Source organism: Salvia splendens, chromosome 6, assembly GCF_004379255.2.
Source record: "Salvia splendens isolate huo1 chromosome 6, SspV2, whole genome shotgun sequence".
Taxonomy (NCBI): Eukaryota; Viridiplantae; Streptophyta; class Magnoliopsida; order Lamiales; family Lamiaceae; genus Salvia; species Salvia splendens.
The window spans coordinates 35928726-35942954 of record NC_056037.1 but is presented as its reverse complement, the minus strand read 5'-3'; the positions used below and the strand labels follow the sequence as shown (position 1 = coordinate 35942954).

Here is a 14229-nt window from a genome sequence, read left to right as displayed (position 1 = left end):
AAACACTTGATGATAATCGCCGCTCGAGATCGCTCCTACAAACTCATTAATAACCGGCGGTTGTGGCTCCGAATTAACTTTAGGAAAGAATCCGTTTATAACTTCTTCCAACAAACCGGAATCGGGCCTCTCGTTCGCGTAAAAATCACTAGAATCGGTGTTTGTTGGCGTGGCTGAGCTGCGGTTGAAGGCGGCGGTGAAAGAGGAGGAGCAATTGTTGAGAAAGTTCAGAGGAATAGAAGAAGGGTGATTGAAGGAGGAAGTGTTGAAATGTATCGAATTCGGAGGGTTTAGGGAATTAGGGCTTTTGAAATTAGGGTTTTGGAAGGGGTGAATTGATTTGGAGAGGTGGAAGGGGGGATGGTAGATGAAGTTGGTCCGGGCTTTGGGGCCGCGCATGGAGCGGGCGGCGCGGTCGTAGGCGCGGGCGGCCTCCTCGGCGGTGTCGAAGGTGCCGAGCCAGCGGCGCTCCTTGGACTGGGGGGTCGCGGATTTCGGCGGCGTAGCGGCCCCAGGGGCGGCGGCGGACGCCGCGGTATCGCATGGCGGAGGCGGGGAGGGGGCGCTTGTTGGTGGCGGAGAGCTTGGGAGCGGCGGGGGGTGGGTGGAGGATGGGAGAGGGGGCGGTGGTGGGGGTTCTCATTGCTTCTTCCATGGCTTGTGTTGGTTTTTGTTGTTTGGGTTTAGGAAATGGGAAATGATTGAGAGGAATAGTGTGGTTTCAATGGATATAGTGTGGGAGTGAGTGAGGATGGTTGCATATGGTGGATGGCTATTTATAGTGATATTGTGTGTGTGTGTGTGAGAGATGGCTTATTATACGGTAATCATCTTGAGCTATCGGGTTTGAATCATCATAGCATAAAAAGTGAATCATTATTGATTTTTCTTATTTTACTATTTCTTCATTATATTTTTATAAAACGAGGGTAGAAAAGTAAATATGACTTATAACAAGGGATGGGGTAGTAATTATTAAATCAAGAGTGTACGAATGTTATTATGCATGATCATCTTAATATAATACTTATTTTCATAAACTATTACTTATATAGTTCTCCTTAATTTGTTTACTGTGGCCGACAGCGCAATAGCTAAATTTCTATATTAGCTTGCAAATAACAAACACATACTCGGCCATGCGATAATTAAAAATTGCGTAGAACATAGACTAGTAGCTTAATTGGATAAGATAAATAATCATACGGATTAATTATTATTATTATTATTATACGAGTTAGATAGTACTACTAAATGACGGTATTTGTAGGTTATAGACATATAGGATAGTTGATAGTTCAAGATTATGAAATCACCTTTTGATCATGGAATACAATTTGGAATAATTTGGATTTATCTATCCTGTAATGTTTAGATTATTTGTTCTATAAATATAGATATATCACCAGTACTTTTTACAATTAAAAAAAAAACACATCATCCAACTCATAGTTTTAGTAATGGATTAATATTGATTAATATATAATTAAATAGTAAAAAATATTTTTTAAACTCTAAGACAACATATGGTTTAATTAAATGATAAAGTAATATGATTGATATTAAACAATCAAATTTAAATAAAAAATTTAGCTTAAATTGCATATGATGAAATTATTTTTAGTGGTATCATTCGAGGATTAATTATTTTTATCACCCTTCAATATTTGAGTTACAATTCATATAAATTGACTCAAACTCTCTACCAAAAAATATTACTAAGAGAAAAAAAAATGTTACCAACTAATCTATAATAAAATAATTTAATTAAAATTTAATGCATCCTATATTTGACAGCATTTTCCTCGTGGACATTTTGGTTGACTTTCCCCACGCGTTACACCTGTTCATAAAAGACATAGACTTCATGGAGTTAGCTAATCCTATTAACCATAAACGTTGTGGCTCAAATTTTACTAATACCTAATCTAACAATAATAGAAAATAAGCTATGATGAAATAATAACAATATAACTAATCAATAATTATATTCTTATCTTTTAGCTTGGCTGGAGATTTGCGTATCATTCTTCTTATTGAGTTGGAATCGGATTACTCATCGATAAATGAAGTTGCCTACCCTAATTAATGACCACATTCTTCATATTAAAAGCTCTCTATAGATTATTTTTGTCCTTATCGTGACGTTGTTATATGATTTTGATCCAAAAAATGCTATGTTAATTTGATAGTTTTGGGTCTTTATTCAAGTTTAAAAATTACGTTGAAAATGTAGAATTAACTTGGCTGGAGAAACCTCCATTGAAGAGGTTGAAGAAATGCAGAGACGGGAGAAAGAAGAGAGAAGGAGAAAATATCTTTAGTAATTACACATTTTGGAAGTGTTGACTACACCTTACGATAAGATGCCTTATATATAGGATTAATTAATGCTAAACTAACTAATTAAAAACTACTAATTACATTTTAATTTTTCTATTTCAACAAGTTACGAAAGTGTTAAATTTTTATAGCAGATTATATTTTAATAACCTAATTTGTTAATTGATTAAGTGGCATTATAATTTGTTAAATTGATCCTCATCAACATTCAGTCTATTAAAAGTGACTTATTTATATTTGAAAATGTGGATAAAAAAATTGTACTATTATAATTTATTAGATTCGAATAAATCCCCTTCATGAAACGCTTTATACTTCTAAGTTCATACCAGGAAAAAAGGCACCCTCTATCCATTAAAACAATTTAATGCTTTAATGAAGTCGAAGCTATTTTATCTAATTTTAAAAGATGACGATGAGTTCAGATTCGTAGCGTGACGCCGAGGGAGGTTTTATGTTCATATTGTCTCTAATTTTCGATTTAGCATATTTCAAAAATATCATTAATTTTTGTGTTTTTATCAATTAATAAAAACTCCCTAGCTAATTGATCAAATGATTATTTTCCGAATGGAAAATAATTAATTTAAATCACCTCCTTTATTTTTGAATTGAGATAGCTACTGTTTATTTATCAATAATGACTTCGGTTCTTTATATTTCAAGATATGTTTAGGTATATTTGTAGATGTGATCAAACTAATTTATCTACACCAACTGCATAAGCTTGTCCTGCAATATTCCTCAAACTAATTTTCTCAACTTCCAATAGAATCCTTCTAAAATATTAAAATTGCATAATAAAATGAAAAACAAATAAACTTGGCGGTTAAAGATAGGTTTTAAAGAGAGAAAAATATTAAAAAGTAATCAATTCAATTTTCAATATTTATGAATTTAAGAAGGGCAGAATGGCAATATCAACAATATTTTTTCGGCGCCTATTTACTTTCGTTGTAACCATAAAATATGGAGTAAAATTTTATTTTTATTTTTTGCATGTAGTATTTTTTAACATTACCTCCGGCTCCGGGCACGGAGGATAGCCAGTGACCGCCATTACTTGCATTCCGTTGTCGATTTCTTTGTTCAAGTAGGTCGGCCCCAACCCAACAGAGTCGGTTATTAGCCCCGCAGTCTTCTGCGCAACCATTTCAAGCTCCGATACGTATTTACCCATTTTTTCTCTGTTATGAACACATAATAAAAAAATTTGTTAATTTTTATTAAAAGAGAAACATCCAAAAATACTAATAATAGAGTGGTCTAGGGTTCAAGTATATATAATGAATGGTTCAAATTAATTCTAACGTTTCAACAAAATGAAAATTATAAAAATCAAATCAATAAATGCGTCATTGTCTCCCAAAATAACGCAAATTCTGCCACATATGTGAATGAGTCCTCGAATTCAATACATACAAAGGAGTATATGTATACATGCACCGTTACTATGAAATGAAAACCACCATGAACGAGTATGAAATGAAGATCTTTGTTAATTAAAAATAATTATAAAATAATAATTGCTTAATTATAATCAAGAGGGGAATCTGGCCACATGAATCCACTGATTGAGAGGGTGGGAATAGTGCTTGAGAAATATCCTCCAAAACTGGACCTTATCCACTCCATCTTTGATGCTCGTGCCGTACCTCACCGGCTTGTGGACGTCGTTGGACATGTATTTCGCCTTTACTTCGGTCGTTAGATTAAGGAAACCCGAGGCCACCGACAGAGCCCCTTCTATCGTTGCTTCTTCTATCCCGTGATTCACAATCTGTCACATTAAATACAGTCTTAATTAGTCATTGAAGCATACATGATACGAGACTAACTAAACACTAATGAGGTCCCATTAGGTATTTTAAGTCATATTTTAAGAAACGAAAAGAAATACATGGAAAAAAGTTAGTGTAATGTGAATGCAATTTTATAATAAAATATAAGTAGATGGAATATGAAGTTCATTTACTATAAATAGTAAAAAAATGCAATGCGACATTTATTGGCAGACATATATTAATAGGAGATGAAAGGAGTATTTAAGTTGATGGACCAAACTCCAATGAGGCCTCGCTAGCTATTTAAGTTGGTCTCTTTTTACCTGAAAGAAACCATGACGACGACAAGCATTCGCAACCTGGTCGACGATGACGGATCTCCGCGTGAGATCTTGGATACCCGCCATGTCGATCGTCGGAACATCGAAAACGTGGGCATCGGTTTTCGAGCCATCAAAAGGCTGCGCCTTGTAGCATTTGGGGACATAGGGAAGTCCCCTCTCTTGTGCAGATTTTCCCATGGAAAATGAGCTACAACTATTATTCTTCTCGGCCATGATCGATCAATGAAATGGAAAAGAGGAGAAAGCAATGAGGTGGTGATGAAGATTGAGGAAGAAGAAGGTGGTTTATATAGTGAGATGGGCTGATGCTTTGTATGAGGACTGTTTGCATGTATGAGGAAAGGTGACGGATTGAATTACTTCAATGTATTTGTAGTATATGTTTCTCTAATGCGTGTGTCACATACTATCAAACTCAAAACAATTCTCATGTATAATGTGCTGCTAATATTTAACATTTTCATGAATCATGCACGTCCGTCTAGATAGGAATAATCGAGTGACGAAGTCAAAAACTTGATTTTGGCGGTTAAGTGTAGGTTCAAATACTTAAATTAACTATACTTGTATATAAAGATAATAATTTTTCTCATACACTAACGGATAAATTTAATTATATACTCTTATAAAAAGTTAGGTATTTATATATTATAAATATAATCGATGGTTTTTATTGGTTATTAAATTTAAATTAATTAATAGTATAATATTTATCTATTTTTATTTGTATTTCATTATACTCCATTTTTTAATCATTAAATTTAATATTTTTTATATACTCTTCCGTCCCAAAAAAATAGTTTATTTTATCATTTTAGTATGTTCCACAAAATTAGTCCTATTTTTCAAAAAACAACTTACCACACATATACCCTTAATACTGATTCAATTTATTTTTTTTCCACTTATATTTTATTATCAATTTGGCTTAAACTATATGACATCCCAAAAATACCTTATTTTTAGGGAACAAAGAGAGTACTAATATATATTTGCTACAATATTCATGTTCGACCAATGATCAGTCCGGCTAGTTGTACTATGAACCAATACCTTTATCGGTGCGATTTTAAAACATTGGTGGGAATAATCCTTCCATAAATGGAATATAAATTCATCACACCGTACATGAAAAGACAAAAATGTGCAAACAGTGGCGGAGGGAATTCAAAACAAAGGGGAGCGGTGGTACCCCAATTTTTCTTTTACTACTATTATTATATATATAATTTTATTAGTAATGTATTTTACAAAAATTTCCAAAAGATAGCTATGAATATTGAAGGAAGATTCATCTAAGGAAATAAATCAGAATATAAGCATTGAGATAAAATTTAAATTAAAAATTATACCCTAATTAAATATATAAAAAACCTCCAGCCTTCAATTGCCATACCAAGCCTCTAGTCCAACAAGTTGATTTTGATTCTTCCGGTTGCTACTGCAAATGTAGATAGAGTATTTTCTGGAATGACGTTTGTGAAGAATAGGTTGCGAAATAGAATTGGTGATCAAACTTTGAATGATTGTTTGGTGACTTTCTACAAGTCTCTGATGATGATATAGCCCATCGCATTGAGAAAATGAAGACTCGTAGAAAAATAAATTAGATGTTATGTATAGTTTTTGGTTTATTTTATTTTAAAATACACGAGTCCAAAATTGAATAATATTTCAAATATAATTTTACCGCTATTTTCTATTTTTTCATTGTTATGTAATTATTTATCATACGACTCGTACCGCCAGATGACAAATCCTGGATCCGCCACTGCAGTGCAAAGATACAGCATTGGATATGAAAGGTAAATTCATTACACTACACATGAAAAGGCACAAGTTGTACCAAGTTCCAGCCTTTGATAACTTACTGGCTTCAGCGTCTAATGTGGACTATTGGATTCCATGAAGTAAGCAGCAATTCATTAAATTCTACCTCCAAAACTGTTGCATTGAATCCAGGCAGATGAATCTCCATCTTGATTTTCAAGAATCAGTGGAAAGACTAGATGAAGAAGACAAAGAAGAACTTAATGTGGAATTGTGGAGACAATCACATGACGTTCGCCGCGTAAACTAGATCAGCAGCGCGTAATTAATTAAAAAATACAAGTTGAGAGTTTTTGTGCAACTTTAGGAAGAAGTAAGAATCTAACAATGACGGTTAAAGTAAAACTGCGGCGGACAAACTTCAGTGGTTTCACAAAACGACTCTTACTCCATTCTCTACGCGTTTCCTACGAGATGTAATTAATTAATTAATATTTTAAAAACCTTGATTAAAAATTGAATATCCAAATTAATAGTCTAAATCTATTCAATCAATGATATTCAAAATTAATCTTGTTTCTATTTATCAAAACTTTTTCATAATTTACTAATTATCCACTGTAACTTGTGTCGTCCATAAATTAGACTATATTCTTATAGATTAGAGGAGTATAAAGTTGTTGTAGAAATATAAAGCAAACTAAATATATGTAATTAAAGAGTAAAATATTGTAGGGATCAGATCACTTAAGATTCACTAATTACCGGGACCTCTTTTGTTATTGGATCAACACTGAAATGACTAATCTCACTAAGGAACAAGCCAATTATAAGATCTGTGTTACAACTAGAACCGTATGTAACTAGTACAAGATTTACAGAAAACTCTAGTCTATATTGGAACCGACCGAATATAGCAAGCTATACTCTATGAATCTCCTGCACACTTAATACACAAGTTAGTAACACAAGATACAAGATCCTTTCGGATCTAAATCACTAAAGGAAATACAAGAAACGAAATGGGACAGAAGATTTAGGATATAGCTCAGGTCGCACACACGACTGCACAGGGCCAAGGACTTCCTCAATCTTCACCAACAAATCTCAAAAGAGCACAGTGAAATAATCGAACCCCAAAACCTAGGGTTTCTCCGATTACTACAACACAGTAGCCACCTCACACATCAAATGTCTCACAACCACAACCACAAGGCTTCAAGAACACACGAATCCCACGGATCTAAGAAATCAACCGAGGATCTTCCACCAAACAGCCATATTCGAACTCAACCGTTCGAAACCAAAGAAATCTCCGAATCAACATAGGAGTTGAGAGATGTATACTCGGTTCTCACAAAAACAGAGGAGTCACCGGAGAAGAAGATCGGAAGCCATTTTTGAGAGAGAGAGAGAGAGAAAGGTTCTAGAGAGAAGCCAGAGAGAAAGCATGTAGTAAGAGAGAGAGAGAGAGAGAGAGAGAGAGAGAGAGAGAGAGAGCAAATGAACAGACTGGGTAGCTGAGACGGCTCAGGGAGTGTTTAACACCACAAACAAACACACCCTAGATTCAACGGCTCACCATTATGATCGATGTGAGATGGCATACGTGGCAGCCATCGGAGCGTCCATTTAAGTATTGGGTCAAACGACTCAAACCCGAATTGGGTCACCAATATTCATAAACGGGCCCAAATTGAAGTCCACAATATATCTCACAATTTTAATGTCAATAGTGAAGTGATTATTTTGAAGCAGAGGTGATTGGTCAACTCGAAGATAAAAAGAATTACAGTAGTTTAATTGTGTGCAAGGGTATTTACTCCCCATAATTTTTAACTTTGATATTATTAGTTAGTAGAGAATATAGTCTATTTCATTAAAAAGCAAAACTTATAAAAAATTGGAAAAGATTAATTTTTATAGATTGATCAAAATAAATAAAAAATTGTGGACGGGGAGACAAATACTTTTATATTATTTTAATTAATAGCAACACTAATGGGCCTGATAAGGACCGAAAAAGAAACACTCTCTCGCGCATTTCCGTTCTTTTTCTTAAAAAAACAATATTCAATTGGAGCCCAGTCAAACATTTTTATATTTTAATAAGAAGAAAAATAAAGGAGAAATGAAATAATAATACAGCCACTTTCTATATGCCTGAATTTGGGGATGTCCTAGTGCTCTTGCATGTATATAGCAACTAACCATTCCTTTCCTCTGACTACTTTATAATAGTATTAAATTATTTCTTGTTTATTAATCAATTTGGTTAATACTTTGTGTGTAGACAATGGCTTGGATTTTGGATGAGTATTCCAAGTTTCATGGTTACTCTCCAGCAGTTGTCACAGGAAAGCCAGTGGTAAGTGCAATAGTTATGTGATTATTACATACAGTATAAAATTTGAAATGTCTAAAGTCTAAACTTTTTGTTACCTTTTTAGGACCTTGGTGGATCTCTTGGTCGGGAGGCTGCAACGGGGCGTGGCGTCTTGTACGCCACTGAAGCATTACTTGCGGAGCATGGAAAGTCGTTCGAGGGCTTAACGTTCGCCATTCAGGTCGAACCGACACAAATTCTCTTTGTTAAGATATTCACCCGTGAATTGTCCCCGAAACAAATGTGAAGTAAAAATAGATCAACTTCAAAATTTCCTATCGATTGAAGGGAAAACGCCGGAGATGTCAAGGCAAAATATATCATAGAAGCTGATGTGGTAGCCACCTCTATTAAACTATACTAATACTATAGTCAATATATGCAAATGCAATATTTGTCTTAAATTTAAGCTTTCTGTTTTGCAGATCTTGTCCAAAAAAGAAGTCATAATTCTCCCAGACATATATGCAAATGCAGGAGGTGTAACAGTTAGTTATTTTGAGTGGGTTCAGGTAACATTACATGACCATCAATAGTTAATCTTGGTTAAGAATGGTGATGGTAATAAAAATCAATTTGCTCAGAATATTCAAGGATTTATGTGGGACGAGGAGAAGGTAAACCAAGAGCTGAGCAGATACATGACCCGAGCCTTCCAAGAGATAAAGAACATGAGCCGAATGCACAACTGCAACCTTCGGATGGGCGCATTCACACTCGGGGTCAACCGTGTTGCCCGTGCCACGCTCCTCCGAGGTTGGGAAGCCTAAGATTGACATAGTTTGTCTTTCACCTATTCAACAATTTCATTCACATTGTTGTGTTTCTGACTGTTGCTCACCGTGATGGTTAAAGACTTAGAGCCTTTCTTATATAACAGAAAAGAATGAATTTCATTCACACAACAAAGCATGGCTAAGCTATCTTATTAGTACACTATCTTTCGAAAAATATTGTCTTTTCCCATTCTAACTTTTGAATTATCCAAAGATGTACAAGATTTTATTCCAGTGTCACTATTTATGTGTTGTATGTCTCAATTAGTATTTAAGTTGTAACCACAAATCACATAACACACAATGGACATTCTAACATGTCAAAATTTTAAAAACAAATGCACAATCCAAATAGAGTTCAATCAACAAACCAACTAGTTTAAGTAGGATTATGAGCAGCAGAGCATCTTTGGATGTGCAGATGCACGCCTTGGCCCGGCTCGACGATCATCCGATAGGCCGGGGAATGTCTATAATTGGGCGAAAGTGCGAGCGTGAAGTTGGAGACGATAACAGCCACCACAATCTTGAGCTGCACAAGCGCAAAATTTCGCCCCAGGCACAGCCTCGGCCCCAACCCGAACGGAATGTACACCTGCGGCATCTTGCACGCCTTCGAGATCCCGCCCGCGAACCGCTCCGGGTTGAACTCGTTCGCGTCTGGACCCCATATGTCCGCGTCCCGGTGCAGGGTGGGGATCAGGGTCCACAGGCACACACCCCGCGGCACGACAATGTGGCCGATCCTCGCGTCGTGCAGGGCCTCCCTCGACACGAAGGCGGCCGGGGGGTACAGCCTCAGCACCTCCTGGACCACCATCGTCACCGTTTTTAACTTTGGCAGGGAGTCGGCGTTGATAGGGCCCACCTGGGTCGTCTCGGCCCGTATCCGTGCTTGCCACTTAGGGTGCAAGGCAAGCAACATGAGGCACCACGATGCAGCCACCGCCGTCGACTCGTGGCCGGCGAAGTAGATGTTTTTGCAGTTATCGACAATGAATCTCCTAGAGGAGTCCTCGTCGACGTCGTTGTTCGTGGCTCCTTCGAGGATGAGCTGTAGTAGATCCTTGTTGTCGTCGTCATGTCCCTCCACCACCTCCCATATCAGCGTGTCGATCTCTTTCTCCAAAACATCAATTTTGCTCTTGTGGGCCGTTAATGGCAATCTGCAAATGTTCAGAACTCATCTCAAAAGACTAGCATATCAAAATTAAAAATAAATAAAAATTATTTGGGTTAAAGACCCCGCGTCTGTTGTCTTACACAACCGATATGGGATAAGTTTTCTTGCATTGAAGCATGTAACATCAATATTGTTATAAATACCCGAAAGCGTGGGAACCGAAAAGGAAACTTTGGTTGGAAATGGCCTTTTGAAGAGTTCTAAGCTTGGAGAATATGTCTTTCCCTTTCAAATAAGAGCTCCCAAAACAGGCTTTGGAGATCACATCTGCAGAAACACTCCTCAAATCCTCCTCAGCTCTAACCTCTGCCATTTTACCCGACTGGGAAGCTGCGTAAGCTTCCCATTTCCTCGTTAACGACTCGGCTGATTCCACCATCAATCCCACCATCCCCTGTTGGCAAATGGAATAAACAAATATAAGTGTTCGAGGGAAGTTGTTGGCAAATGAAAAAAAAAACAAATATAGCAAATATCTAACATCGGTGTGAAAAAAAAATGTATATAAGTCTCATAGGTCACTCTTCGTATTTACCTTGACCTTGTCCATGAAGAACTCGGGCGCAACAATCTTCCGCTGCTGCGCCCACAAATGGCCATTGGAGCGCAATATGCCGTTGCCAAGAATGGGTGCCAGCCTTTTTGTGATGTAAGAAGGCTTCCCAAAGTCGGAAGAAATAGATTGATTCATTTCTTTTACTAGTTCAGGATGGTTGATGTACAAATGTTGCTTGTTTCCGGTGGAGTATGTGTAGATCGGACCTGCACCCGTCAACAAAAATTAGTCATCTTCTATTAATGTGACGAGGTCTATACACCGCAATCAACCATTTTTTTTATCTCTTTCCGTTTTACCAAATTTGTTTTAAATCTCGTATCGATTAGTACTAAGACTATTATTTGTGAACAGAAAGAGTATATCATTTTATGTATTCTCTAAATAATTTGCTTTTCTATTTTTTTTCCTTTAGTTGTATACTAGAGCCCATTCACTTTGGATAAACCTCAAGTTTGAAAATGAAACACATGAAAAATATGCTATCAATTATTTTTAGCATAATCTTGAATTTTTTGGTCAGGATCGTGCTGGCAAGTCATGTCAATGTCTGCAATATAATTTTGTGCATATAAATGGTATTGACCAGCTTAGAATTATTATGGAAACTATGTTCATGTTAAAAAGACACTGTTCCTTTATTTCACATTATGGGATGATGAATCCAATAAGACATTTCACAACTCTCTGAACAAAATTTATTTTAAAACAATGAAGAATAACAAATATAGAAAAATAAATTCTAATTTAAGCTTGAACAAATGTCTATTACCATTACTATAAAGCTATGTGGTTTTATACTACTACTTTAAAGGCAACGTCAAGGTAGATTCGAACACGAAAACTTTATAGCCTATCGGGCATTAACGACTCTGATCTACTATTACACCAACTCACACGCACAATCCGTTCTCGTTTGATCTTAGCTTCTTATTGTGCATGTATGCAAAACTTTTACAAGCATAAAACTAGAATCTATAAGTCGTTCATTGGATCTAGCCACCCTAAAAACACGTTTCAAAGTGGGATAAAAAGTTGGTGGCCCTTTGAAAGATATGGATTTGATTTTGAACATGCGCAATTTCAAAGCTATCCTACCTAGATATTTCCTATCCCTTTTTAAACGATGATAAAATTACTTAATTAAAAGTAATTATGGCTACGAATAGAGAACTATTATTATGAATAAGGAAATCGTTATGCTAGTACATTAATCACAAAAAGGGGAAAATATACAAAAATGTCCCAACGTTGTCATTTTAAAAACTATCATAACATCTAAACAATTTACATTTTTGGTATACTATTTGGATAGAATAGTGCATCAAAATTGTTACCATAACATGCATGTGACCATAAATTAATAGTATCCATGACTATAAATGCACATTTACAGTAATATTTTCAAGTCCAAAAAACCGGCTCAAATCATTTTTGCTATGTTGGTGTGAAAAATGTTAGGATTTTTATCTTAGCGCTGTGGATATCGTGGTCGAAGAGCAAATGACATTGCAGTTCCAATAAAGCAAAGAAAACATCATTTATATGAAGAAAACAATTAATGAAATAGACTATGGGATAAGATTAAATGAAAGACATCTGTCTTGTCCTCCATAATATCTGTCCTTTTTTCCTATTTTCCATTTTTTCTACCTCTTCAAGCAATCTCTAATTCCAGCAAAAGATATATTTTCATCATTATATTGCAAACTATTTGAAGATTAATATCGACATTACAATCATCAATTATTAATACACACTGTCTACTAATTGGGAATAATGGAGCTTTTCAATCCCAAATTAAAACGAGTAGTTAAAAGGCCAACTTAATTACTATCTTTGTCTACTCATAAAAATCTTATTTTGTCATTTGACTCATTAGCAATAGAACTCTTTTTTTCATTTTTTGAGAATAGCTTAATATTGTAGTATATTATTAATTCAACTCACATTTTATTATAAAATTATAGTAATAAATTTATATTTCACTTATAGTTTTAATTCATATTTTTTGCATATAAAGGTACAATTCAATGAACGAGACTATAATTAAACTGTCAGCAAAGCCAACTCACACTAGCTAGCTATTATTTCTAGCTACTGCCATGTCCATGAGAAATTCATAACTGCAGCTTTTAATGGAAAAGGACAGCTCCTTCACTACTAAATACTAATGCAATGAATGAGCATCAAACACATATATTTGTGAAGTAGAAATTCAATAGTCCGAACATATTGGTATGGCGTCTCCAACCAATCTTAATTGAATAAAGATTAAAAAAGGAGAAAATAGAATATTTATGCAACCTTGATTGGCTAAGCACGCAACGTAGCAATATGTTTGGATCACTAAATTTTTTACGAAATTAAGAGAGAGTACCGTATTGTTTTCTCCATTCTTCAAAGTAGGGAAAGAGAGTTGCAGTGTAATCGTGAGCAACAAAGTCATGGCGCTTTGCAGTGTTTTTCAAGGCAGCAGAAGCTTGGATTTTCTCCATCTCCCACAAATTCCCATACAAAAGAGAAGGTTTCGGGCCGTTTATGCCTTGCGCTCGAAGCCTCCACCGAGCTCGCCATGGATTCGCCCACGCCAGATACGAGGTCAGACCGCAAACACTCACAAGAATTATCCAACTTGTGACATAAAAGGAAAGAGCAATTGTTATTGCAAGAAGAAGAAGAAGAGGAGGAGGGATTATGTTCATATCTTGCTTTGGCTTTTTAGTGATAAGAGGAGAGAGTAGTGGTTATATAGAAGTAGAAGTAGAAGACTTGATTCCTTGTACTTAAATAATGTAATGTTTCTTGAAAGATTGATGGAAATAGTACCTAGTGTTTATTTGACGTGTGATAATCCCTAGGATTAATGTTTTTCTATGAAAGGGTGTCCTCAATTATCAACCTAGTAGTAATTGCGTTTGATATACCCTTTTAATAATAATATTATTATTAAAGAGTTAAATCCCAAATCGAGTTTATGGCATGTCTAATATTATTTTTTTCATTGGTTTGTTTCACTTATTAGCTTCTTTATTGTTCTTTAAATTTGATTCTGATGTAGCGTTGATTTCAACACTATTTGAACGG

General features: G+C 35.5%; 1 protein-coding gene and 1 pseudogene across 1 annotated transcript; both read right to left on the bottom strand.

The window, feature by feature from the left end:
* Positions 1-3051: 3051 nt before the first annotated feature.
* LOC121809202 lies at positions 3052-4684 on the bottom strand (annotated as a pseudogene).
* A 4956-nt stretch (positions 4685-9640) lies between these two features.
* Positions 9641-13897, bottom strand: LOC121807490 (cytochrome P450 714A1-like). Its single transcript, XM_042207728.1, has 4 exons — positions 13523-13897; positions 11122-11348; positions 10730-10980; positions 9641-10569 (listed from the first exon to the last, which is right to left on the bottom strand). The coding sequence occupies exons 1-4, from the start codon at positions 13845-13847 to the stop codon at positions 9783-9785; spliced, it is 1590 nt and encodes a 529-aa protein (XP_042063662.1). The 5' UTR covers positions 13848-13897; the 3' UTR covers positions 9641-9782.
* Positions 13898-14229: the final 332 nt, after the last annotated feature.

What these genes read in the sequence shown, in the direction of transcription:
- LOC121807490 (XM_042207728.1), bottom strand. Translation starts at nt 13,847, where the DNA reads ATGAACATAATCCCTCCTCCTCTTCTTCTTCTTCTTGCAATAACAATT. An exon ending in AGAATGGAGAAAACAATACG is followed by an intron (nt 11,349 to 13,522) that starts GTACTCTCTCTT and finishes TGACGGGTGCAG; the next exon opens with GTCCGATCTACACATACTCC. An exon ending in TCTTCATGGACAAGGTCAAG is followed by an intron (nt 10,981 to 11,121) that starts GTAAATACGAAG and finishes ATTTGCCAACAG; the next exon opens with GGGATGGTGGGATTGATGGT.